The sequence below is a fragment of the Citrus clementina genome, unplaced genomic scaffold, assembly GCF_000493195.1.
Source record: "Citrus clementina cultivar Clemenules unplaced genomic scaffold, Citrus_clementina_v1.0 scaffold_3, whole genome shotgun sequence".
NCBI lineage: Eukaryota > Viridiplantae > Streptophyta > Magnoliopsida > Sapindales > Rutaceae > Citrus > Citrus x clementina.
Genome location: NW_006262339.1, coordinates 3815118 through 3842546, shown reverse-complemented (window position 1 = coordinate 3842546; position 27429 = coordinate 3815118). Strand labels below are relative to the sequence as shown.

The 27429-nt window shown below is 35.0% G+C and overlaps 5 protein-coding genes, 1 non-coding gene and 1 pseudogene across 8 annotated transcripts; 2 read left to right on the top strand and 5 right to left on the bottom strand.

The window, feature by feature from the left end:
- The first annotated feature begins 609 nt into the window (after nucleotides 1-609).
- On the top strand, nucleotides 610-2081 carry LOC18047589 (annotated as a pseudogene).
- A 3390-nt stretch (nucleotides 2082-5471) lies between these two features.
- LOC18047588 lies at nucleotides 5472-6347 on the bottom strand. The gene has a single exon (XM_006439918.2). It carries the CDS (start codon nucleotides 6224-6226, stop codon nucleotides 5861-5863), a length of 366 nt encoding a protein of 121 aa, XP_006439981.1. The 5' UTR covers nucleotides 6227-6347; the 3' UTR covers nucleotides 5472-5860.
- A 1282-nt stretch (nucleotides 6348-7629) lies between these two features.
- TRNAT-UGU lies at nucleotides 7630-7701 on the bottom strand. Its single transcript has one exon. It is a non-coding gene; the product is annotated as a tRNA-Thr (tRNA).
- An 85-nt stretch (nucleotides 7702-7786) lies between these two features.
- Nucleotides 7787-9134, top strand: LOC18047587 (protein MHF2 homolog). 2 transcript variants are annotated; one of them, XM_024188795.1, is made up of 7 exons: nucleotides 7787-8124; nucleotides 8225-8273; nucleotides 8356-8396; nucleotides 8497-8551; nucleotides 8631-8684; nucleotides 8800-8904; nucleotides 8994-9134. In XM_024188795.1, the coding sequence occupies exons 1-6, from the start codon at nucleotides 8098-8100 to the stop codon at nucleotides 8901-8903; spliced, it is 330 nt and encodes a 109-aa protein (XP_024044563.1). In that variant the 5' UTR covers nucleotides 7787-8097; the 3' UTR covers nucleotide 8904; nucleotides 8994-9134. The 2 variants fall into 2 exon arrangements, with proteins under 2 accessions (XP_024044563.1, XP_006439980.1); XM_006439917.2 differs by having other exon boundaries at nucleotides 8800-9134.
- Nucleotides 9135-10715: 1581 nt separating this feature from the next.
- On the bottom strand, nucleotides 10716-12903 carry LOC18047586 (leucine-rich repeat receptor-like serine/threonine/tyrosine-protein kinase SOBIR1). The gene has a single exon (XM_006439916.2). The coding sequence runs from the start codon at nucleotides 12762-12764 to the stop codon at nucleotides 10863-10865; it is 1902 nt and encodes a 633-aa protein (XP_006439979.1). The 5' UTR covers nucleotides 12765-12903; the 3' UTR covers nucleotides 10716-10862.
- A 3144-nt stretch (nucleotides 12904-16047) lies between these two features.
- Nucleotides 16048-18869, bottom strand: LOC18047585 (protein SIEVE ELEMENT OCCLUSION B). The gene is made up of 7 exons (XM_006439915.2): nucleotides 18666-18869; nucleotides 18478-18582; nucleotides 17780-18228; nucleotides 17586-17695; nucleotides 17333-17475; nucleotides 16771-17253; nucleotides 16048-16668 (listed from the first exon to the last, which is right to left on the bottom strand). Exons 1-7 carry the CDS (start codon nucleotides 18849-18851, stop codon nucleotides 16048-16050), a joined length of 2097 nt encoding a protein of 698 aa, XP_006439978.1. The 5' UTR covers nucleotides 18852-18869.
- A 4192-nt stretch (nucleotides 18870-23061) lies between these two features.
- Nucleotides 23062-26068, bottom strand: LOC18047584 (protein SIEVE ELEMENT OCCLUSION B). 2 transcript variants are annotated; one of them, XM_006439914.2, is made up of 7 exons: nucleotides 25846-26068; nucleotides 25655-25759; nucleotides 25028-25467; nucleotides 24834-24943; nucleotides 24576-24718; nucleotides 24003-24482; nucleotides 23062-23900 (listed from the first exon to the last, which is right to left on the bottom strand). In XM_006439914.2, the coding sequence occupies exons 1-7, from the start codon at nucleotides 26023-26025 to the stop codon at nucleotides 23283-23285; spliced, it is 2076 nt and encodes a 691-aa protein (XP_006439977.1). In that variant the 5' UTR covers nucleotides 26026-26068; the 3' UTR covers nucleotides 23062-23282. The 2 variants fall into 2 exon arrangements, with proteins under 2 accessions (XP_006439977.1, XP_024044599.1); XM_024188831.1 differs by having other exon boundaries at nucleotides 25660-26068.
- Between the last annotated feature and the right edge of the window lie 1361 nt (nucleotides 26069-27429).

The window sequence follows — 27429 nt, the reverse complement described above, 5'->3', positions numbered from 1 at the left end:
TAAGTTAGATTGCTTAGAGCTGGTTCAACTTGTAAACAACACTAAGGGCAGTAGAACAAATTTTTTTTGGACAATTCTAGAGATCCGAAATCAGTTGAAGGGTTTTCAAAAAGTTGTTGTTCATCACATTCTAAGACAACGTAATGCTTATGTCCACTCCCTAACTAAGTTAGCTTTGGGAAGAAATTCATCTTCTATGTGGCTAGAAACTATTCCAGCTGAGATTTAAGTTGTATTTGAGTTGTTGTGATTTATGAAAGGTTTACTTTTTTAAAAAAAATTCTTTTTTTATTTAAAAGAAATTAATTAGAATTTGTAAAAGTATTTTGTGAATAAAAAAATAGCACAGAAATGATCTTCAATTCATGAAGGACAATCATTCGATTTGTTGGCCCTCTAAATGATCGTCCAAATCAGTTATCGGCTGCTAAGATTGCCACGTATCCAACCAATAAAGCCAAAAATTAATCAATCCACTAAACCAGCTGCCACCTGTACCACAACCCACTAGGCATTTAACGTCAACCCTAGTCTCAGCTCTGCCCCTCAATTATATATATAGTATAATTCTCCCTCGCTCTCCTCATAAGTTATAATTAACCAACAAACATGTCTCATTTGCATTCCGTCTCGTCTGAAGCATTCAAACACCACTGCATCGCTTCACTCAAAATACCAAGCCCAGACCCTCACCATATGATCATCAGCTGCCTCGCAGTCCACAATAACCTCCTCTACGCCGCCTCCCTCAACGAAATCAACGTCTTCGATTTAATATCTGACTACTCCCACGTCGATACTTTTAGCAATGATTTGTCTTCTTCAGGGTCAGTCAAGTCCATCACTTTTCACATCACCAAAATCTTCACCGCACATCAAGACTGCAAGATACGAGTCTGGAAAATCACGGCTTCAAGACAACACCAGCTTGTCTCCACATTACCAACTGTTAAGGACCGTCTAATACGATCCGTATTGCCAAATAATTACGTCACTGTTAGACGTCACAAGAAGCGGCTTTGGCTGGAACACTGGGATGCTGTTTCGGATTTGGTAGTGAAACAAGGGTTAATGTATTCGGTTTCTTGGGATAGAAGTTTTAAGATATGGAACGCTAGTAATTATAAATGCTTGGAGTCTGTTAATAAAGCTCATGAGGACGCTGTAAACGCGGTGGTTGTGTCTGATAACGGAGTCGTTTATACCGGCTCTGCTGATGGACGTATTAGGGTTTGGGAGAGATCGGTTGTTGATCATAACAAAGAGAGAAAATCAAGGCACATGTTGGTTACTACGTTAGTAAAGCATAGGTCGACGGTCAATGCGCTTGCTTTGAACGGTGATGGTTCTTTGTTGTTTTCGGGCGGTTGCGACCGTTGGATCGTGGTGTGGGAGAGGAGAGGGATCATCGAATGGTGTTTGCGGAAGCGCTGTGGGGTCACACTGGAGCTGTGTTGTGCTTGATCAATGTTGGTGATTTGTTAGCCAGCGGGTCAGCTGATCGAACGGTGAGGATTTGGCAGCGTGGGAAGGAGAATTGCTATCGTTGTATGGCATTCTTGGAGGGGCATGAAAAGCCGGTGAAGTCATTGGTAGCCATTTCAAGCAGTAGTAGCGCGTTTAACGGCATCGTCTCGATTGGTAGCGGCAGCCTTAATGGAGAGATTAAAGTGTGGGATGTGTACTGGGATAATAATAACAACTTGAACAAAAAATTCATTTGAAATGGAGTTTATAATCATAAAATTTGATTGAAACTGACTCAAGAAAAGGGAAAAGATACCTTATTTTGTACATGTTATTGTTATTTTAATATCTATGATGTCGTTACTAGTCGCATACATACAGTGAATTGAATTAAGTTAGCCCCTGTCACATGATTTGGGTGCATTATTAGTTTATTTTAAACTTTATTACCGACCAAATCATAGACAAAGGTTGATCCACGCTACTTGTATGCAATAAAATTTTGGTTGATATCATCAGTGTTATTATGGTTTGCTTCTTTTGCCAATATTAATGATTTTTTTGTTGTTTTAATACATTTATTGACAGTAATATTTCTTTTTTAATGAAGGTGAGATGCGACAGACGACTAGCATTGATATATATATATATATATATATATATATATATAATTTAAGAATAGAATTTTTCGATTTATATTCAACGACTACAAATGCACAATAGTCTTCTTCTTATAGGCAAATTAATTATATGATTATTAAATTCTTATAAAAAAAATTATATATTATTAAATTAGAGATTTATAGGGATGTGGCGCGCTTTAAATAGACTTTAGACCCACTCATGGTAGCATAGGCATAGCATGTTCCGTCTCACAAGCAAAGCAAATTTATTTTTTGTTGGCCAAAAGCCGCTCTCAATTCTCACGTGGTGACATTTTCTTCACTCGTATATAGTTATAGTCTATGCACATTGTAAAGTGCTCTTCAATTAATATGTCGAGTTCGGGGAATCTCCTTGAAAAGTTGCCAGCACCTGCATAATCACATCATTGAGCCTAAGTTGCACCCACAATTTCATAATTAATTAAAGTCCAAAAACCGAATGCTTTATTAGCTCAAGAAAACTCCAAATTCAACAATTGCGCGCACAACCAAAAAACTGACATATTTAATGGCAACAAACTCAGATTGCAGACCTGACTATTGGCTTGCTGTCGGCTTTTTCGTTCAGTATTTCTAGCAATTGCATTCCTGATTAGTGGGAGCATGTGTGTTGCCACCGAGCTGATTTAATTAAAATAAACAGTTTCTGTTTCCTTTTGTCTGAAAACTCTTGCGTAAGTGCTGACGCAACTATAAGACTTCAGGCAGGCTTCCAAATTTTATTTCAAGTTCAAATCACTTCAACTTTCACCATTTAGATTCACTTTTATAGTTTCTTTGCCAAATATGCCAATGCCACGTTTCATGCATACTTGATGTAAGATCACAGCAAGAATCAAATTGATTGGCTTATTCAAAAGCTCACAAGTTCTCTGATGGTTCGATGTACTGTAAACTTTGTGTTCCATCCCAACAACTTCGTCAATTACTTGCATTAAAATTATATTGAGATTTAAACTGCATGTGCAAGTTTCCCAGTTCCACCCCGTGGTCGGCGGGCCGGGATTAAATTAAAGAATCCAAAAAGCAAATCACATCCCGTCTCTTCTTATTTGAATAAGAATCATGCAAGCTCTTGCAATCTTGCTTGCTCCAGTACATTGATCACACAATTCTCAATGATTACATTAATCTCATCTTGTCACAGATTAGATGCTTAACTAATTTATTTACCATTGTGTTTCCCCTACATATTCTCCTTACATTGGCTAAAGATGCCACAAATAACCATTATTATAAGCATAATCATGACAGATTTGGTGACTTTCACTAATAATCTGTACAACCTTAGCCAAAATATAAGACAGATAATTCCATCTCTCCCTTAAATGTAGCTCAATCATGAAGATTCGGGCATTGTTATATTCCCTCTCCCCATGAGACTAGAAACAGAGCACCATTGTACTCACACAAAGGAGATGATTTTCCTTCGTTTCTGCAGATCTGTAGAACGCATTTTAAGCCTATAACTGGCTCTTTTGTAGAGCACCACATTCGAGAAACCTGGCGAAGTTGGTACTATACGGACTACAAACGGGATAGAGCTAAAGGAGGCGAGGGGGTCGTGTCGTGCCGGCCCAGGCCCATCAAAAGAAGCCCACGCGTGCTCGTGTCATGCCGTGCCTATTATGCGTTTTGTGCAGTGTCGTGCCGTGCTTATTTTTTTTTACTTAGGCTTGGCCCGACACATGTGCCGTGCCGTGGGCCGTGTCTAAAAAAAAAAACCTACTAAGTTTTTTTTTTTTTTTTAAGAGCGCATGCCAAATTATTGTCTTATTTTTTTTCAAGCCTATATACTTTTTTGAATCAACGTGCCTTTATTCAAATTTAATAGAATAAAGAATTCAAAACTCAAGTTCATATTCAATAATAATAAGGGAATATAATATTAATTTTTAAGTTTGACTCTATATTAGAATTCTTTTTTAGTACTCAACAACAACAATAATAATTTTTTTTAAGGGTTAACTTAATTGTTAACTTAGAATTACATAGAATCATATATCATAGTTTATAATAATATTAATACACATTTATAAAATCATGATATAAATTATTTATTTAATAAATTATAAACATAAATCAATTTTATTTATTTTTTTGAAACTAAGAATTAAATAAATTTAAAAAATTTGAGCTAATAAAATAAATTAAAAGATTCAATTTCAAGTTATTTATAAAATTTTAAGTTTATTTTCATGAAAAAATGAAACGTGCTTTTTCGCGTGCCGTGTTTTGTCCAATTTCTAATCGTGTCGTGCTTTTAAAACCCACATGCCTAAAATCTAAACCCGGCCCAGTGCAGCCCACGTGTGTGCCGTGCCGTGATGTACGGACACGTGCCATACCTCGTGCCGTCTGGCCCATTGGTCACCTCTAGATAGAGCCATCCATCTTCTCAAAGGACAAAGATGGCTCGAGAAACATTAATTCCCCTTCTGATATAAAGAGAGAAATTGCCCACTCTAACAAAGAAAATCCAACTTTCAAGTAACTGTTAATTGGTGTTGCCAGATCCTGATATGTTACGAAGTTGCTAATGTATGATTACAGCAGATGAAGGTTTGACCACTCAAATGCAGAATCAGTCTTCTCCACGCATGAGGGAAAGGGGGTAAGAGAATCATATTTGATGTTCTTGATCATGTTTCCACTTATGTGGGATATAAATGTAAACATCATAACTGGGATTCTCTTGGCTAATCTCCACACACAATGAAACTAGAAAATGTGGAAAAACAATCTCACAAGTTCAAAATAGCTTGCTGTCAACTAAACATTCTAGTGAGTCAAAGGCCAAAATATATTTTCTCCCAACCTCAAGCAACATTCTAGTTTCCATTTCAAGCATCAATCATCATTTCCTACTAGACGCAACAATGACGACCCTATGCCCCTCAATCATGAGCATGTTGATTTACTCCGTGGTCTCAACTCATTCCTTCCCACATTCTGGCAGTTATACCCTCAACGGCTCAACATCATTTACTTTAACAATGCATACGAAATTCCAAATTTGTTCATTGAAAAGCCAAGACTTCTGCAATATAGCAACTTACTAAAACCCAACAGACAAGTTTCCAAACAACTAATCAGATGAAGGGAAACCAAATCTCCCAGTAGAGAGGATATGAACACCATATCTTCACAACTAATTAAGAAAACATAAAATTTACAAATACATAAGGTAAACACTTCGCAAAGTACAGTTGTATTCATCAAGAAATCAAAATCAATCTTCCATACACTTCTATCATCACAATGACACAATCACTCTGTAACATTACGATAAATAGAATAATACATATTTCATATAGTTCTCGAACACATGCACACAATTATAACGTTTTATTTTCAAAGAGAGATCATTTTCATATGAGAGCGGAGTAACATATATAATTACACTGGAAAGCATATCGAGATTCCAGATTGGCTCATTCTTAGCAGCAAATCTCAACCCGGCTGGATTTGTATCTTTAAGGAACTAAAATGTCCTCGGTGAATCAATCACATAAAGAATCAAACAACTTCCAATTAAGCGCATAAGATAAAATATCAATAATATGAGCACAAAGACACGAGTCTTATTCTTATCTCGACGAAATTCCCTATAAAAAAATTATGTGAAAGATTCCAATTTCTATAAATTAAAGCATAGCATATCCTCAATTACTCCAAAGAACAAAATAAATCTAATTGGAAAACTTCGATTAAAAAACCTAATCAGCCTAGGTTTTTCGTCTGAGGCGCTTCCTAAGCTTCTTGTACTTATGCTTGTTCATCTTCTTCTTCCTCTTCTTTTTCACACTATCCGCCCATACTGTTGTTGCATCATTATCCGTCTCCACCACTCCTGCATCAATAGCATTCAATTGACAAAACCCAGTTGAAGAAATCGGATTCAAGCAATACCCAAATGGGAAACTCGGGTAAAACCGAAAGCTTTGAATGGAATTGTCGTTCTCAGAGGCTGTAGGGTTTACAAATATTATTGGATTGCTTGTGTTAGTGAGACTTGGTGTGGGTTTCGGTAGATTTTTGAAGATTCTTAGTGTTGATTTGTTTCTGGTGAGTTTGTGAATAATATTGGCCATGTTCAATTTTTCCCGACTTCCTTTTTTTCACAAGGGTGGAAGACAGTGGTCGGATTTTCATTTTTAATATGATTACATAATTGTGAGGTTACGCTTCAAACTTTTTCCCCCACCCTAAAAATGTTACAATTGAAACTTCGAGTCCACATTTACCATACGGGATTGAATTTAGAGGGAAAAGGATGAATATACCCCAACATTTAGGTAAAAGGATAAAAATATGAGTAATGATACAGCTATAAATTCTTATATAAATTTATTTTATACAAATTGATGTGACATGATAAGATTGATTGAATTAAATATCACTTGACTCACATGATTTATTTTTATTAATTTATATTTTCATTCAACCAATGAATTAATGCCACGTCAGTTTGTACAAAATAAGTTTGTACAAAAGTTTATGGTTGTATCATTACTCTAAAAATATTCCTAACATTTTTAAAAAAATATTTACATCTCTATTCACTAACGAAAACCGTAATTTTTAATAAAAATTACTGTTATACCCTTCTAGCATATAAAAAAAATTATTAATTATTCAATTTGTCCATATATTATTAATAAAATTATAAATATACCATCATTACTCAATTCTTCTATTAAAATTTTTATCAAATTCTCTCTTCAAGCTAAATAAATTTAATTAATTACTCAAGAATAAAAATAAATAAAATTGGTTATTAATGTTAACTTGTATTTCAATTAATACCATAATAAATAACATAAAAAATTAGTTATAAATATACAAGTTTAAATGATAATATGTAGAGAATTATTAAATATACAAGTTTAAAATTTAAATAAAATTTTATGGTATTAATACCACAAGTTAAACTTGTATATATATTTTTATATGCTAGAAGAGTACAACGATAATTTCTGTTAAAAGTTATTGTTTTCGTTAGTGAATGAGGGTGTAAATATCTTTTTTAAAACGTTAGGGAGATTTTTATCACTTTATCTAAACGTTGGGGGTGTGTTTGTCATTTTTCCTAAATTAAATTAAATTAATCTAAATTATATATAGTACTAACTTTTTATTATATTAGAATCTATGTTAGGCCTTCGTCTTTCTATTTGTCATGATATGTATAGTGCGATAATTTTTCACTGTAATTTATCTTGGTTAAGCCTTTTTGTATTAAAAAAGAAATTAAATTAAATATCAACTATTCATAAGTATTTAATAAAAAAATATTATAATTAATTTAAAATAATACTTAATTTTATATGAGACATATCATTTCATTAAAAAAATATAATTATTTAAATAATTAATAAATTTAAGAAAATTATGAATAATATAAAAATTAATTAATTACAATAAACAAATAAATAATTTTAAGTTATAAATAAGATTTAGAAAAACATCTTTGTTGTTTCGAAACAACAAAACATGCCCCCACGCAGGATCGAACTACGGACCTTCAGTTTACAAGACTGACGCTCTACCACTGAGCTATAAGGGCTTGTGCTGCACGTTGTCTTACAAATATTATTTGTATGCGAAATAAAAATGTTTGTTTTATATTGGACTTTCGACAGAAATTTCACTTCGTTAATGGCAACCGGGAAATTACCTGTGGACGGCGAGTTTGAGCTCTGACGATGACAGGGCAACAGACAGTGCTGAGTCAACTGCTTCTTTCCCGGTTTCCACTACCGTAATCATTTGTCACTCCGATTACTTTATCCGTAGATTAAAATTTTAAAATCTAAATTTAGTTATTTGGGTCGGTTACGAGGCCCATATCAGACCCAACCACCTGACATAAAGCCTAAAAGCGGAAACAAGGACTCCGAGTACGACCCGATTTGTTTCGGTTTCAGTCCCGAACTCGTGGGAAGTTTTGCGTTGATGTATCATGGAGAAAGAGACGACGTTTGATTCTGTAGGGCTTCCAATTCGACTTCAGTTTCTAATAATCTCTTTTTATTACAAATTTTGGTTTGTTTATTTATTTATGTCATTTAGTTCTTTAAATATTTTAGGATTTAATTCACGCGATTTTCAAGCACATATGGACCAGACGATCTCTCGGTTTGTGATTTTTCTTTTCTTTTTTTTTTAGTTTTTGTTACTCTTATATCTGAGTTTCTTCATTGGATCTTTGTCATTGTAGAGCGTGAGAGAAATGGAGGCACTGATGCCATGGAATCCGAGGTATTAATTATTTACATCTTTTTTTTTAATGAAAAAATTTCTGTAGTTTCAAATTCTTATATTTCATTTTTAGCTCTACCTTTAATCTGTCTCTATATAGTTTTTGTTGGATCAAGCAGGAGCTGGAACGTCAAAGAAAAATCGGCCCACTTCTGGTATGCCTTATTAATATGGTGGTGGCCGAAGCAATCAGCTGAATTGTTCTTTCTCTTATCCAACATTTATCTGATGCAGCTAATGCCAATGCACTGAAATTGAGTTGTGAACTTCTCCGAGTTTTTGTCACAGGTTTTGCTATGTTAAGTTGCAATTGGGTGTTTCCTATGTGATGCAAATTACGGAACTTTTAAGTTTTCATTTTTTTTTTCCAAGTTTTGGTTTAAAGCCCTTTTTTTTAATGCAGAGGCTGTGCAACGTGCAGCAGCGATTGCTGAAGCAGAGGGTGTTAGTAAAATTGAAGCAACTCATTTGGAAAGAATTCTTCCTCAATTACTTCTTGATTTTTAAGGTATTCCAGTTGATACCTTTTTGTTTTTCTTTCACCTATTGGTGATCACCTGTAACTAAGCATTCTGATTATAAAATGTAATCTTGAAGAACCAAGTATAATATACGTTGGACGGTGATTGGGAATCTTCTTGAAGCTATGATTTCTAAGAGCTACTTTCTAATGTCACCACTGAGCTAATGTTCGCTCTTAGTATCATTTTTCAGTTGGAGTGATAAATGTTCCTTACTCTTCGTGATTGTCTTGTTATCTTCTTGTTATGGCTATTTACAATGTTTGCCGAAATGCGCTCCAGCTTCAAAGTTGATGGAGTCGAAAGAGGCTTTTTGACTTTGCAACTATTTGTCAGCTTCGAAAGGTTTACATTTAGTCTATTGTCTCTTTAACAATCAGTGGAATTCATATGCAGTGGATGCCCTTGCTCTAGGATTATCTTTGTTCGGTATCTCTGGAATGGTAATTGCCAATTTTAGAATTCTTAATGAGTTGATAGGGCCAGTATTGTTCATCATAATAACCCTTGATGTGAATGAAAATGCAATGTTGGATCATCTTTTGTTTGCCAATGATCTGTTGCATTTTGTGGTCATGGAATTAGAATAATTCTCACTTTAAGGAGTTTTTTCTACAGTTGTCCAACAATTTAACTAGATGAGGATTTTGATTAAGGGGTTATTTTTCCAGTTCACAATGAGCTTTCATGTCACGTGAACTAGAAAACATATATCTTCAGGTTAAACCCTACCATCTCCCAGTGCAGCTGTCAACCTCATAGCATTTGCCTTCAAATTGTGGATTTAGTAGTTATCCTTTCCAGATTTCTCTAGTAACATATGATAGGCTTGATGAATGAAATTGCTTATGACTTTGTTTTCATTTTTTGCCTGATTAGTAAATAAATAAATAAGATAGAAAAATAGATTCTGTGAGATTTTATTATCTTGGTGTTTTCATCCAAATACTTTCTTTAAGTCTTGTCCGAAGCTTTAGAGATTAGGCCAATCTTCACTAGTGTTCCCACATCTCAGTAAGTATTATTTTAAATTCTGGAAAGATGTATTAGACTTGTCTGTTTTAAGAAAAGGGAGAAATATTTAAAAGCAGAAGCGTAAAATACAATTAGTTGCTTCGAACCCTTAAGGCATTTTTGTTCTACTCTTTTTTTCTGTGAATGACCAAAGTGCACGTGCCTGGAACTTTCCCTTTCACAATACGTGTAGGAATATGCTTATCGAAGGAATTACCAATATTAAATTGTATTCGCTATTTTTCTTATGCAAAATGAAAGGCTTGATGTGTATTAATAAATAAATAAATAAGAAAATAAAAAAGTTGAGGCGTGTTGCCCGTGACTGCTGAGCATGAAAGGAAGTGTATAACCTGTTTGTCTCCAATGGAGCATCAAGTCTCAATTGAGACAATTCATTATTCTGTTAGTGTTTTTGAAAATATATAATCCTGTTATATTTGTGGTCTTCTATTTTCTTTTGCTTCATTGCTTCACTGTGTATTACAGTTGAAATCAAGATTTGTGGTCTTCCCCTGTTTTCCTAGCATTCTTGTCAGTAGGGGTATTATTCAAAGATTAATAATAGTTTATTAGAGCAGTTAGGGCGACGACGACAAGGGTTGCTATTGGTGGATGTTTCATCATCACACAACCCGCTGAGAGCAAAAGATTGTTTGTTATACTGATTTTCATGCGGCTGCTGAGAATTGAGATGAGATTGATCAATGAATAATTGAAGAACATTTGTCTTGGAAAAAAAAAAAATTACAATAGACAATATTTTTCACATTTCAGAAATAGTTTGAAGTTGTACAGTGACCATAACCACATCATAGATTATTGAAAGTAAAAACTCAAAATGGATCATAATTATACAACTTAGAGGGCATGCATTGTTCATCACAAAGCAGCCTTATTCTTGCATATTCAGAAACATCCAGAAACTTAATTAGTGCCGAATCTGAGACAACATGCACCTAACATCCTTGCTGTTAGGCCTTTCCCTTGGACTGTCCACGGTGCAAAAGCAAGCAATCTTCAAAACTAAAAGCATTTGCTCCTCATATCCATTCTCCAGGAGCTTTGCGTCGATGGCTCGAGTTGGATTCTCAGAGGTCATAACATTTCTCATCCATTTGACTAAACTCATCTCCTCTGTATGTTGGAAGAAGTCGTCAGATGGAAGTCTGCCCATCACCAAAACAGCTAGCAACACACCAAAGCTGTATATATCACACTTATCAGTAAATTTCAGCGTCTGGTGATACTCTGGGGCTATGTATCCCACTGTTCCGGCCACATTTGAAGTTGTAATATGTGTTTGTGCATCAGGCATTGCCTTTGCAAGCCCAAAATCAGCGATCCTGGCTTCCATATCATCGTCAAGAAGCACGTTCGCTGGCTTGAGATCTCTGTGGATTATGCGAGGGTTGTGGCTTATATGCAGATACTCAAGCCCGCAAGCTACTCCCAATGCGATCTTATGCCTAGCTAGCCAGTCTAATTCTCTTCTTCCTTGCGAGACATCATTTAGAATGTCCTGTAAACTTCCGTTCTTCATGAATTCGTACACCAGTAAGTGGCAGTCAGGCCTGGCCATATGAGCCAGCAGAGGGAGAAGATTCCTGTGCCTAATTTGACCCACAGTGTTAATCTCAGACCGAATTTGCCTCATTTTCTTGTTCAGTAACTTACTATCTTCTTCAGTCAATTCTGCGGCATCCTTTGGAGGTTGAATAACCTTCTTAATAGCAATCATCTTTCCATTGCTTCCAGGTAGCTCAGCTTTGTAAACTTCTCCGCATCCACCTGATCCTATTTTCTCCAACGAAGCAAGACCATCTTCTTTTTCCAAGAAAGCTAAGTCCTCAGCTTTCTTGATTAATGGACTAAAGATTGCTGGGCCAGAATCTCTACTTCCACCCCTTACCGCCGCCAAGATTAGCTTAAAAAGAACAGAAAACACGAACCCAGAAATAGTACCCGCTATTGCTCCAGCAATAAATCCTAAAATCCACCCAGCTGCCTTCTTTCCCTTACTTTTTTTGTGTTTGTGGTGGTGTGGTGATGGAGCAGGAGCTTCAGCACCAGAAGAGCGTGTACTTGAATTCGGTGCTGCAGCGGGGGAAGGTCCATTGCTTCTTCCATTGGTGGTAGTCTCAGCCAAAACGTATCGTTTTGGGTATTGAAACCCTGAGGGTCCAACCCTTCTCATCACTGGTATTGGACCTTCAAGGAGACTGTTTCCGGAGAAGTCGAAGAATTGGAGATTGCGAAATGTACGTATGGAAGTTGGGACTTTTCCGGTGAACAGATTTTTAGCTAAAGAGAGATGTTCCAAGTTTGGAAAATATTTCAGGAAACCCAAATTCCCCGAAAAACTATTCCCAGAAAGATCGAGAACACGAAGACGAATTAAAGAAGACAAATCGGAGGGGATTGTGCCAGAAAACTGATTATTTTGAACGTTAAGAATTTCAAGTTTCTTGCAGTCAACGATTTGGGGTGGCAGCAGGTCAACGAGGCTGTTGTTAGCCAGAGAGAGCTCTCTGAGCTCTGACAGCCGTCCGATTGACGGGGAAAGAACCCCAGTAAGCTCTCTAGGCACAAACACGAGCTTCGTGATTTTAAGAACGTAGGTGTTGTTGTCTGAGAGCCTTCTCTCGCAGAACACACCGGGGGTGCTGCATGGATCACTGGGAATGAAGAGCTGTTGACCGCCGAGATCTCTGAGGATGACGGAGAGGGCTTTGTAATCTGAGCGGTCGAGATTGAGCCTTGCATGGCTAAGGAAGAGGAGGGACAAGAGAGCGAAGAGACTTAGGTTCAGTTTTGCTGGCGAGAGTGCCATTTGCCTAATTTTGGTGGCAGAAATGGAATGTCCGATTTGGGAGAAAGGGGGGAGCGATAATTTATTATTGATTCTGTTGATTAATTTGGTGAGTCGCCGAATGACTTCGAGCGTGTGGAAAAACTCGGCAGTGGAGCCCGTTTGTATGTTGAATTTTCTCACCTTGTTATTTATAAAATTAAAAAAAAAAAAAATGGATGTGAATATGCGATGAAACAAGTGGGCTTCTCTTTTTCACATTACGATTAGGAAATCTTTTTTTGTTTTTTGTTTTCACTTATTGATTATTAAGGACTGGAGGAAAACAAGTTATTGATTTGTCATTTTTGTCTTCGGGAAACGGATTCAGTTTTCATTTTGAGTATTTTATAATTTTATCATGTGGAAAAAAACAGGGACAGTGTGCGTTTTTTTCTCCTCACTCTGGGGCAGAGCCTCGGACAACAAGTTAAGGGAAGCAACTAGGAAGTCTTCAAGTCAACTCTCTTGGAAGATTTTCGGCCGGTCGAAGTCAACTATAGAAATTCTCAAGTCTTCTCCCTATTCTCAGCCCTTGGATCTTATCATGATTCATTTATTCCGCCAACAAATGAAGTTGACATTAATTAATTAATTAATTAATTAATGGCTCTTGCCAGCTAATTTCCACGTTGTTAATTTCCATTTCTTTTCGAAAAAAGACTCCTACACCCGAGTCTTGGGGAAACGATGATGTAGATCTTTAAATTGATATTTCTTTTTTCTTTTTATTATAATACCTTTTAATTTTATTAACTCAAAAAATTAACTTTAATGCTTTATAATAAACAAAATATAATACTAAAGTAAATGTAACAATATATATTTAAAAATATTTTAAACCTTTGAAATCTTATATTATATTAAACTAAATTTTATAATAAATAAAAACGTAATGTTGAAATAAATATTTAAAAATTTAAATTGTTTTCAATATTGTATAAATAATTTTATTGTTATTAATTCATGGGGTACACTTTATCAATTGTAAAATCTATTTAACTCAAAGATTTATTTAAACTTTTTTTATTATTAAAATAAATATATTTTTATTTTTTATTTTAAAAATTATTTTGTACAATAACAAAATTCTAATATTATTGGTCTGCTAGACAAATTAAACTATTTAAATTATATTTGTATTTATTTAAAAATTTTAAAGTCAATTTTTAGTTACTATCTACAAAGGGCATTATAGTCAAAAAGAAGTTTTCGTGTCTTTTATTAAAAACTTGGGGTCTAAATAATTATTTTTCCACCAAATTTTAGGGGTGTAAATGTCTTTTCACTTAAAAAAAACTTTGACTTTATAGAATCTTTTACAGCAAAATAGAAGCAAAGGAATACATTACATTACTCGAATTTAGATTGTATAATATTTTGAGTCATTTTATGATACCTTCTTCTTCTTCTTCTTCTTCTTCTTCTTATTTTATAATATTAATAATGTGACAATTATGCACCATTGAAATTTTGATCAATAACTTAAAATACTTATACTAATAAAAGTATATAAGTTCTTTAAAAATATTGTAATTATTTAAAAAATGATTAAAAAGATTATTTACAAGTTAAAAGCAGAAAAAAGAGCTATAATATATCAAAACCTAATTCATAAATTTAAAGATTGTCTATTACTTAATAATTAACTAATTATTTATCCACTAAATTAAGTAGAGATTAAGATATTTAAATCAAAGGGTCTTCTCCATTAATGGTGCTATAAAAAGTCACACATGAATAATTGAAGTCTTCTTTATTTTTATTTCATTTTATTATTGTTTTCAATGATAGTTAATTTTGAAGAGAATCCCAATTATTACATTCCTTAAAAATCTTTTAAAAATTAAAACGAAGAAAATGGGGAGAGAGAGGGGAAAAAAAAAAGGCATAACGACTCGCTTTATTTAAATAATTTAAAGGCATTAAGGGCTTTATTTAAATAAATAAACGTTTAGTGAAAAAAAAAAAAAAAGGCATAACGACTCGCTTTATTTAAATAATTTAAAGGCATTAAGGGCTTTATTTAAATAAATAAAAGTTTAGTGAAAAAAAAAAAAAAAAGGCATAGCTGCCTGCATCAACTGATGTTATGTACATGAATGATGTTGGTTTGTAGATTAAAGTCATCTTGGCGTCCAATAAACGTTTGCCTTGTTCCTGGGGATGATACTGATAGTCCCACTTCAAGATGCTGGAAAATTAAATAATAATGATCATTTTCAATACGACATTAAGCGTTTACTTGGTCACTGTCGAATATCAGTCTATCGACCCAAAAAAAAAAAAAAAAATCGATTTTGATAGAATAAGATAAACAAGGTTAATACGGTTAGTGATCGGCATAACGACGGTCAATTTTGATGTTGAATGTTTTATTGTGAACATGGTGGCGTGTCAAGCGATGCAAGCCAATATTTGCGTTGGAAGAAGAAATCAAAGTTTTATTTTCTTTTTGTTTTATGGCTATTTTATAAGCATGGAGTTGAAGAACAACACATGTAATAAAATTTGTCAGGCCATTGCCGGCGCCGGCGGAGCACAAAGCTTTGAGACGATATCTGAAAGTGTGTTTCTCTTACGATTGTTTCAAGTTCATCAGGTAAAAATCGAAAATCAAGAAAAATCGAGAAACAGGGCCTCTAAGAAATAAGCGGGACAATAAAGACCAAAAGTTTCGGAAGACGTTTTATTTTTAGTTTATTTGCATCATGAATTTGTCTGTGTTGAATTAATTAAAATACATAAGATTTAGATTCAAAAAATGTAGGTAAAAAATTACACAAATATTCACGTTCTCCTCCTATATATGATATCAAAATTATAATACCCTAAATTTTACCGCGATTTGATTTGACGACTATCTACTGCCAACAAACAACTTGTTTGTGAGAGTTCTACGTGGGAAGGAATATTCTTAAGAAATTTTGGTCACATTAACAGATTACATGGACTGTTTCATGTTCTCTTTCAAGTTGATCTAACAGATAATAACAAAGCAAAATATGGAAATCAAAGCACAATATTATTGTTACGAACAAGTTCTTGCTATAACACACAATAACACTTGAAAATCCTATGTAAGTGCCCGAGATAAGGAAAAGGCCACAGATCCTGAACATTTCGGGGAAACAAAACCTCAAAACCAGTAAGAACACAAAATCAAGACAAAAGCAAGCAATTCAATTAACACTTTGGTTACTACTTTAGATAAAACTCAAGTGGAAACCTTATTGTAATTCAAGCTAAGATATAATATTTTTGCTCATTCGGGGCAGCAGCGGTACAAGAAGAACATCTCCATGACGCGGCCACAATCTGCACAGGCCACCGTCTCTGGAATTGGCCCATGGATGCCGGGAAGGATGAGACGATTGCAATGATCTGGGGTGCGAACTCGTTCCAGATAATTGTTGAGTCCTGGCACAAAACCATTTTGATACGCATCATCTTTCCATTTTTCAAACTCCACCATGCAATCTGTAGCCACCTTGCCTTTAGCTCTTGCCATTTCATGCGTCGTTCCTTTCCAAAATATTGCCCATCCTTGTTCACTGCCATCAAAACTAAGTACTGTCGTCACTTCTTTCAATATGCGATCGTTTTCAACGGTCGCGCCGTGTTGCAGTTTTGAGTAGAGCATGCTCTCCAATCGTGCCCAAAAAAACCACATTGCCGTGGAATCAGCCAGGGTATGACTTAAATTTTCCTGAATGACGATGCTGCTGATTTTTCCCAATTTCTCCTTTGCATTGTTCTTTCCAACATAAGCCATCCCCAAATTAATTTGAACTGCTCTTGCTACGGCTTTTGCTGAGTTTGTGAATTGTCTGATCCACTCGATATCTTCACCTCCATACAAGCATACGAATCTCTCTTCTTTCATCTGATAAAAATACATTAGATTTCAGTATTAGGAATATTTAGTGTTAAGATCACCTTGACGTACTAATTCTATTCAATTAACTTGATTGAAATATTAAGGTACCCATTCAAGTATGGTGGCATCAATGCCGTCAACAAGTAGCTCAGGTCTCCAAGACTCTGCCTTCCAAAGTGCTGCTTCCCTTTCTGCAGTGAAAGGGAAGGCCAAATTCTTCCATATCCACAACATGTGAAAAGCGTTTTGGTTCAAAATCCTCCCTTGTGGATCCACTGGCACTAGGATCGCCTTCTTTGAAAACTTCCACACTTCTTTGATATACTTAACGACTGCAGGTTCAATAATCGTAGGATGTTGGACAGTGTACCATGGCATCATTGCTTGTAGCTGCTCAAATTTTTGTTGATACCCGTCATCCCAAGCAATTGACCTGTCCACAATTGGAAGCCACACGATTGCGTAGTGATACTCTTCGCTTGCTTTGGGGTCTCTATACATCTGATCAAGAACCAAAATTTCTTCGGCGGAGAGATCAAGGCTCGATATGAGTAGCAACACATGCTTTTTTCTCAAAACGTCGATATTAACCTGTTCGCATAAACAGAAGTCTAGCGTTTGACGGTGTTTCTAGCCAGAAAAATGCATGGAAAGGAATTTGGCCACAAACCCTGTTCTTGGTGAAACCATCAACAAGTGGTTGAATATCATCCTTAGCATAAATCAATGCTCTCAGAACCTTCATGTTGTCCATGTGAATTGTTTCAAGAAGGCGCACGAGATTGTGATATGCTTCTATTTGTCTATTCTCATCTGCATCCATGGTAAGGATCAGAGGGGAAAAAAAAAAAGGCATTATTTGCTGAAAACTCTCGAAAAGGGCAGAGATCAAACCACCTAAATGTACATTCTTAAGGGCTCACCGATTTGTTGATAGCAAATAGCAATTAGCTTCTTGAAGTGCTCGAGTATACTGCTGACCTTATGAGCCAAGCTTGATAGTTCCCATGCCTCAGTGGTTGATGCAGTGTACCTGAAATATTAGTGACAGATTTGCTATTTGACATTTAATCTTTATATTTGAATGGCGATTAATTTGTGTTCTTAGATGGCTTACGCATCTCTCAAGCCTGTGAGGCTTAAAGTCTGTGAATAGCAGGCTACAATGCTTCGAAAGGTCCAATATGCAGCTGCAGGGATATGAGCCATGGCTATGGACACCGCTTGTGCGTCAGTTGAAATATACTGAGAAGGTAGCTGCTTGAACTCAACAATGCACTTGGTTAAATCCAACATGACCTTGATGAGATTGTTGAGTGCATCAAATTGGGGTTTTAAAGCGTTATAATGCTCTAAAACGTTTGACACTTGCTTAAGCACAGCCACGGACTTGGCAAGTGAGTTATTAGTACAGAGCTGAGCGCCAAGCCAGAATTCCCCATAATTCACAGCAAAAGCGGCTAAGGATAGCACCATTTTTGCATCCCATTTGTAGCCCGAAAGAGTGTTGAATAAGGCCATGGTTGTGGCATGTGCATCTCCTCCTTCCGAGCACTTGCACGATATCTGCAAGTACATGCACACAAGTCAGAACTGATCCGTACGTATTTTTAAAAACATTTTAAGGGAAGAATTCAAGGTGGAGTTATGATACTAGATTACTCGAGATCTATGGCTTTTGTTGCTTAAAGTTATAAAGCTGTATAAGCTTTTAGCACACAAAGAACTGCAGCGGGATTACAATTAAAAGTTTAAGGTCAAGAAACAATGGTACATGTCCAATACATTCAAAAGGATCAAGAAATCAGAAATTACCTCACAAGAGATTTTGTGTATCGTGTAAGACAATGCTTCAAGCATGCCACTGAAAGCATCCAGGCTTATATTATCATCCAATGCATCCATATGTTCACGTGCGCCCTACGAAAATTGCCACCAATTTATATGCAAATTATCTGTCATACATAAAGCTAGTGAATTGAATGGCATAATTAAAATTTTACATTTAATACTCCATCAATATCACTAGGAGTGGCACGACGAAAAATATCTTCAATGATGCTGAGAATAGGTGTAACGTCAACTTCCCGGCCATCCGGAGCATGAGTTGCCTGAACTTGCTTCATCATTGCACTGTCGTCCGACGCCGAGAACATTCGGCGCTGGCTTCTAGTGAACAGTTCCTGCATATTTGGCGGCTATGTGATGTGGCTGTCCCTTACTCTTAGTGACTTAAAAGAGTGTGACAATTGCTGTGTGATACATGCCAGGATTTATACATAAACATGCATAGTGATAAGGGGATGGAATAAATTAAAAAAAAAAAATGAACAGGTTCCTTGCTTGCAATCGAGTTTAGACAAAGTTAATGGACGTCATCGAATAATGGAAATTTTAATGTGCAAGTTAAAATACAAAGCAATGGTGGCCCAAGGAAGTTAATGATAGCAAGGGACCTAGCTAGTAGTAGACAGACTGTCGAGTAGTAGTAGATTAATTTATGATAATTATTTAACAGGCCCTGCTTTGGGGTTTGTGTGTATGTATATTAATATATACAGCCAGTAATTATGTTAGACATTTGCTGAGGATGACATGCCAAGTATTATTTTTTTAAAAAAAATTAATGAAAAATTAAAAAGTTGCAGTAGGGGGAATCCACCACTTTTGACAAATTTTATCATAGAGGAATTAAAATGTACCGATTTTATAATATGGTTAAAATGCCATGTGATCTATATTAGTAAATATAAGATGGATAAAGGTTGCGGGTGGAGGTATTTCATGAATTTCTTTATATTTTTAAAGTAAAAAGAAAAAGGGAAAAGGAAAAGGGTTATGGATCGGAGGGGAAAAACAATAGATTTTAAAAAAAAAAAAATCAAAGGAGCATCCGAAGTTCTTTAGCATACCACGGTATTTTTTTTATTTTTTTTTTTAAAAAAGCACAATGGATTTTAAAATAATACAAAGTGAAATGTAAACAGCATGTCTTACTAAGTTTCATTAAATCAAAATCAGTTTTTTTTTTTATAACTTAATTGTTACTTATCAAACAATTAAGAGGTCATAAAAAACTATTTTTAGTTTAACTATCAATTACATATAATATAACTTAAAGGGCCCATAAGCCCCTGACTTAGTTATCACCATTGCGTGTGGACAATTACATGATAGTATAGTTTGAGAATATAAAACTCTATCCTATTTTTAGGGTCGGCAATGGGACGAGATGAGATAGGATTTATCAATCTCAGTCACGTCCCATATATGTAAGTGAGATGAAAAAACGTCTCACTCTCGTCCTTATATTTTTTTTTTGGGATAAAAATATATTCCGATTTTATGGGATCCCATCCCAATTGAAAAAATTCTCATTCTTAGTTGATAATGAGATTGGATGAGATAGAATTTGTCAATCCCACTCCCGTCCCAAAATTTTTTTATAGGACAAAACTTTATTCCAATTCCATCGAGAAAAATTGTCATCCCTATTTTCTTTTTAGCAAATGAGATGATTTAATTATAGTTATTTATTTGCTTTAAATATATTTATTGTTTTTCTTATCACTAAACATTTATATTTACAATTTTATGATATTTCTCATTTCCGGATAAAAAGAAAAGAATCGTTGAAAGAGTAGGTTGAACTGGCCACGGCATTTTACTGGCAATGGGTTTGGGCTGCATCATGTGATCGAACTGGAGTTGAGCTTTTTACACCCATTTGAACATCTTGTAAAACCCCATTTTTTCTTTTTTCTTTTTCAAAACTCACTTCATTCTTCAATAACATAAAAATAGGGATTTCGTTTATATTTTAGTTATCTATAGAAAAAAGTACTTAAATTATTTTAGATTTGAGAAATAATCTAAACTTAAATATAAATTATTATAATTCACACAAGAAAGTTTATTCAATCTTAAAACTTTTATTTAAGGGTGAACGTTAATTTTTTTTTTAAAGAGAGAAAGTCAAGACCTATGAAATTTTGTTGGCAAATATAAATAAAATAGAATGATCTGAATCAAGGTTGTTTGTATTATGGAAAGTGTTCAACTGATTTAATCCAAACTTAAGTGAAAATATTAAGGGACACAAAAGAAAATTATGTTGATAAAATTTACAAACAAAAGAAAAATTAAGATCATTGATGTTGCCTAGTTACGTGGGTCCTCCGTTTGCATTGTGGGAAAACAAAAATATAAAAAAATTTAGCTTTGTTTTTTGGCTTTTTTTTTTGCGAATTTTCCATTTATTTCTAGACGATGGTTGTTTAATTGCCTAGCAAATGATGACTTCGTTTTTTTTATAGACCATCATTGTAATTTTAATTCGGCTATTTATTTGGGCACCGTTGGAAATCTGAAATTCAATTTCACCGTACGAATGCTTACTGTTGGGTTGTTGAATTTGCGGTGCTTGTAACGTGCAGAGGCAATATTTGTTTCTCTGAGATATTCTTATAATTGATATTCCTTTGAAAAAGTAGAAGGAATAGAGATATGCAATTCCGCATTTTAATTACACTTGAGTTCTGGACATAGCTTTGGCTCGCTTTCTGGAAAAGTCAATGCTATGTTCTTTGAATTATTCACTTACACTGGACTTATTAAAGGCTGTATTTTTGTTGTCTTGAAAATGTTTCAATGTTCTTGTTGAGTTGTGTATTATATTAGCTAGTAAATGAGAGATACTTGAATTTATAAGTAGAATAGATCATTCCACCCAATAAGTTAGTCTTTTAGGTTGGATATTTAGAAATTTTAGGTCAAGTTCTCATAACAATTGATATTAGAGCTATACCCTAATAGCCAGAATATGGTGGTGAAACAATTCAGGTATGTTGGACGAAAGGAAAGGGTCTGGCGATGGTTTCGTCCAAGAGAAAAATTATGGATTTGTGTCTCATATTAACTAGTGAAGGGGAGATACTTAAATTTATAAGGAGAATAAATCACTCCATCTAATAAACTAGTATTTTGGATTGAATATTTAGAACTCTTAAATCAAGCCCCCGACAGTTCTTGTGAAAACTAGTGAAAAAGAAGTGAAAAATTCTTAACCTTGGCATTTTAGATGTGTTCGAGTTCTGTGTCGATGCATGTACACCTTTAGTTTGCTTTTCAGCAAAAACATAGAAAACAGTGCTTGGATTTTACAAGTGTCTTGCTTTTGGATTCCCACTTGTTTATGAAAATTTTCTTTTCTAACAGACTTTTGAAACAATGGAGACCTGTTGTCTCAAGTTCGCTTTTCATTTTGTTCATTTTAAACTTCAGGTGTTTGGTTCTTTGGCAATAGGATGTTTCTCTCTCGAGCCCTGCATTTGTATCTTCTTCGAAAATTGCTGGAGAATGGATCAATTTGTTCTCAGTTTTAGGTTTTTTTTTTTTTTTTTCGTAATATGTGTCTTTTTGAGCCGCCGTTAAAGAAATTGGAAACCCCTTTGGCTTTTATTGTGGGAAAAGAGATGGAAGTTCCAAATGGTTTACATCATTCAATTTCAATACGACCTTAACTGTTTACTTAGTCAATAGTTTAATTAAGTTATAATGAATAGTCCCAAATAGGTTATTTAAATTAGAGTTTAATTAACTTTTTTTTTAAATTTAAATTTGTAAAACTAGGTTAATACAGTAAGTGATCGGTAATAACGACGGTCAATTTTGATAATGAATAGTTTATTAAATAGTTGAATAGACAAAGGACGTGCTGCGAATATGGTGGCGTGTAATGCAAATGCAATGCAAGCGGCAAGCCAATATTGCGTTCAAACAAGAAATCATCAAATCAGAATTTTATTTTATTTTCTTTTTTGTTTCACGGCTATTTAATAATAAGCACGAAGAGCAAATATATAATATAAACTGTCAGGCCACCGCCGGCGCCGGCGGAGCACAAAGGTTTGAGACAATATCTGAAAGTGTGTTTCCCTTAAGGTTGTTTCAAGTTAACCAGGTATAAGTTAAAAACCAGGAATCAGTGATGGAGCCATTAAGAAACAAGTGGGACAAGAAGGCATTTTATTTTTAGTTTAATTAAATTATAAATTTGTCTCTGTTGAATTAATTAAAATAAATAAGATTTAGGTTCAAAAAATGTATTTAAAAAAATTACACAAATATTCACACACTCATCATATATATGATAGTAAAATTTTAATATCTTTTATGTTTTCTTGTTTGTATTTTATATTGGTCCTCAATTTTATTATAATTTGATTTTATGACTACTTATCGCCAACAAACAACTTATTTATGAGAATTTTATGTGAGGAGGAACATTCTTAACAAACTTTGGTCACGTTAACATATTGCATAGTCTGTTTCGTGTTCTGTTTCAAGTTGGATCTAACGGATAATAACAAACCAAAATATGGAAATCTAAGGCACAATACTATTGTTACACACAATAACACTTAAAAATCCTAGACTCTTTTAAGTGCCCAAGATATTGAAAAAGGCCACAGATCCTAAGCATTTCAGGGAGAAACAAAACCTCAAAACCAGTAAGAACACAAAACCAAGCAATTCAATCGCACAATTTTTGTTACTACTTGAGATAAAACTCAAGTGGAAACCTTATTGTAATTCAAGCTGAGGTATGATATTTTTGCTCATTCGGGGCAGCAGCGGTACATGAAGAACATCTCCATGGTGCGGCCACATTCTGCACAGGCCAACCTCTCTGGAATTGGCCCATGGATGTCGGGAAGGATGAGACGATTGCAATGACGTGGGGTGTGAACTCGTTGCAGATAATTGTTGAGTCCAGCCACAAAACCCATTTGATCAGCATCATCTTTCCATTTTTCAAACTCCATCATGCAATCTACAGCCATCTCGCCTTTAGCTCTTGCCATTTCATGTGTTCCTCTCCAAAATATTGCCCATCCTTGTTCACTGCCATCAAAACTAAGTATTGTCATCACCTCTTGCATGATGTGATCGTCTTCTACAGTCGCACCATGTTGCAGTTTTGAGTAGAGCATGCTCTCCAATCGTGCCCAAAAAAACCACACTTCTGTGGGATCAGTCAGGGTATGACTTAGATTTTCCTGAATGACGATGCGGCTGATTTTTCTGAATCTCTCCTTTGCATTGTTCTTTCCAACATAAGCCATTCCCAAGTTAATTTGAGCTGCTCTTGCTACAGCTTTTGCTGAGGTTGTGAATCGTCTGATCCACTCGATATCTCCACCTCCGTACAAGCATATGTATCTCTCTTCTTTCATCTGATAAAAATACATGAGATTTCAGTATTAGGAGTATTTATTGTTAATATCACATTGACATACTAATTCTATTCAATTAACTTGATTGAAATATTAAGGTACCCATTCAAGTATGGTGGCATCAATGTCATCAATAAGTAGCTCAAGTCTCCAAGACTCTGCCTTCCAAAGCGCTGCTTCCTTTTCAGCACTGAAAGGGAAGGCCAAATTTCCCCATATCCACAACATGTGAAAAGCGTTTTGGTTCAAAATCCTCCCTTGTGGATCCACTGGCACTAGGATCGCCTTCTTTGAAAACTTCCACACTTCTTTGGCGTACTTAACGACTGCAGGTTCAATGATCGTAGGATGCTGGACGGTGTACCATGGCATCATTGCTTGTAGCTGCTCAAATTTTTGTCGATAACCCTCATCCCAAGCAATTGACCTGTCCACAATTGGAAGCCACACGATTGCATAGTCAAACTCTTCGCGTGCTTTGTGCTCTCTGTACAAATGAAGAACCAAAATTTCTTCGTCGGAGAGATCAAGGCTCGATATGAGTAGCAGCACATGCTTTCTTCTCAAAACCTCGATATTAACCTGTTCGCATAAACAGAAGGCTAGTGTTTCAAATGCAGTGACGGAGTTTTTAGCCGGAAAAAATGCATAGAAAGGAATTTGGCAACAACAAACCCTGGTCCTGCTGGAACCATCCACAACAGGTTGAATATCATCCTTAGCGTAAATCAATGCTCTCAGAACCTTCATGTTGTCCATGTGAATTGTTTCAAGAAGGCGCACGAGATTGTGATATGCTTCTATTTGTCTATTCTCATCTGCATCCATGGTTAGGATCAGAGGGCCAAAAAAAACAAAAAAAACATTATTTGCTGAATACTCTCGAAAAGGGCAGAGATCAAACCACCTAAATGTACATTCTTAAGGGCTCACCAATTTGTTGATAGCAAATAGCAATTAGCTTCTTGAAGTGCTCGAGTATCCTGCTGACTCTGTGAGCCAAGCTTGCTAGTTCCCATGCGTCAGTGTTTGATGCAGTGTACCTGAAATATTAGTGACAGATTTGCTATTTGACATTTAATCTTTATATTTGAATGGCAATTAATTTGTGTTCTTAGATGGCTTACTCATCTCTCAAGCCCGCGAGGCTTAAAATCTGTGAATGGCAGGCTACAATGCTTCGAAAGGTCCAATATGCAGCTGCCGGTGTATCAGCCATGGCTGTGGACATCGCTTGTGCGTCAGTTGAAATATACTGAGAAGGTAGCTGCTTGAACTCAACAATGCACTTGGTTAAATCCAACATGACCTTGATGAGTGCATCAAGTTGGGGTTTTAAAGCGTTATAATGCTCTAAAACGTTTGGCAGTTGCTTAAGTACAGCCATAGACTTGGCAAGTGAGTTTTTATTACAGAGCTGGGCGCTAAGCCAAAATTGCCCATAATTCAAAGCAAAAGCTGCTAAGGATAGCACCATTTTTGCATCCCATGAGTAGACCGAAAGAATGTTGAATAAGTCCATTGTTGTGGCATGTGCCTCTTCTCCTCCCGAGCACTTGCACGATATCTGCAAGTACGTGCATACAAATTAAAACTGATATTAGATTATTTGAGATCTTTGGCTTTCCTTGCTTAAGTTATAAAGCAGTTTTAGCACACAAAGAACTGCAGCGGGATAACAATTAAAAGTTTAAGGTCAAGAAGCAATGGTATATGTCCAATACATTCAAAAGGATCAGGAAATCAAAAATCACCTCACAAGAGATTTTGCGTATATCACAAGACAATGCGTCAAGCATGCCACTGAGAGCAGCTGGGCTTGCATTATTATCCAATGCGTCCACATGTTCACGCGTGCCCTACGAGAATTGCCACCAATTGATATGCATATTATCATACACAAAGCTACTGAATTGAATGGCACAATTAAAATTTGACACTTAACTACTCCATCGATAGTACTAGGAGTGGCACGACGAAAAATATCTTCAATGATACTGAGAATTGGTCTAACATCAACTTCTCGGCCATCCGGAGCATGACTCGCCTGAACTTGCTTCATCATTGCACTGTCGTCCGTTGCTGACAACATTCGGCCCTCGCTTCTGGCAAGCACTTCCTGCATTTTTGGCAGCTATGTGACGTGGCTGTCCGTTACTCTTAGGGACTTAATAGTGTGACGATTGCTGTGTGATACACGCCAGGATTTATACATATATATAGATAGGTACATGCATAGTGATAGTTACACATTTGCTGAAGATGACATGGCAAGTACAATTAAGAGTAATTTTTTTTTATAAAAAAATTTAATAAAAAAAGTAAAAAGTTGCAGTAAGGGGAATCCACTACTTTAGACCAATTTTATCATAGAAGAATTAAGTTGTACCGATTTTATAATATGCAAAAAGGTTGCCGGAACAGCTATCTCATTTATTTCTATATATATATATATATATATATGAAGTAAAAAGAAAAAAGAAAAAAGAAAAAGGGAAAAGGAAAAGGAAAAAGGAAAAAGGAAAACTCATAAAGATATAGATAAAACTAGTAAATAGATAGATGAGTCTAGATGAAGGATTATGGATTGGCGGGGAAACACAATAGATTTAAAATTTGAAAAAAAAAAAGTTTAAAGGAGCATCCGAAGTTCTTTAGCGTACCACAAAATTATTATTATTATCATTTTAAATAGCACAATGGATTTTGAAATAAAGCAAAATGAAGATTTAAACAACGTGTCTTTCTAAGTTGCATTAAATCAAAATCATTTTTTTATAACTTAATTTTATATAACAAACAATTAAGAGGTCATAAAAAACTATTTTTAGATTAACCGTAAATTACATATAATTTAACTTAAAAACATCCATTAGTCCCTAACTTACTTATTACCATTGTATGTGGACCGTTACATGATAGCATAGTTTGAGAATATAAAGCTCTATCCTGCTTTTCTTTTTGACAAATGAGATGATTTAATTTTACTTATTTATTTGCTTTAAATACAATTTTTTTTTTGTTTCACTTAACACTAAATAATTTATAATTATAATTTTATGATATTTCTCGTTTCCGTATAAAAAGAAAAGAACCATTGAAACGGATTACTAAGTAGAACCATAGATGAATAATGAAAAAGTAGAGGATGAAAGAAGAGCCACGGCATTTCACCGGCAAAGGGTTTGGGCTGCACATTGATTCAAAGTGGGGTTCAGCTGTTAACGCCCAGTTAAAAATCTTGTAAAACCCCATATTTTTCAATTCTACAAATTTTACCTCACAAATTATTGTATAAGGTTTTTTTTTTAAAAAAAGTTATCGTCTCAAGTCCCAATTCATTTCAGTGCCGTAAGAATAAGGGATTTCGTTTGTATTTTAGTTATCTATAGAAAAAAAATAATACTCAAATGATTTCAGATTTTGAGAAATAATCTAAACTCAAAAATAAACTATTATAATTCACACAAGAAAGTGTATTGAATTTTAAAAATCTTATTTAAGGGTGACTGTTAAATTCTCATTAGAG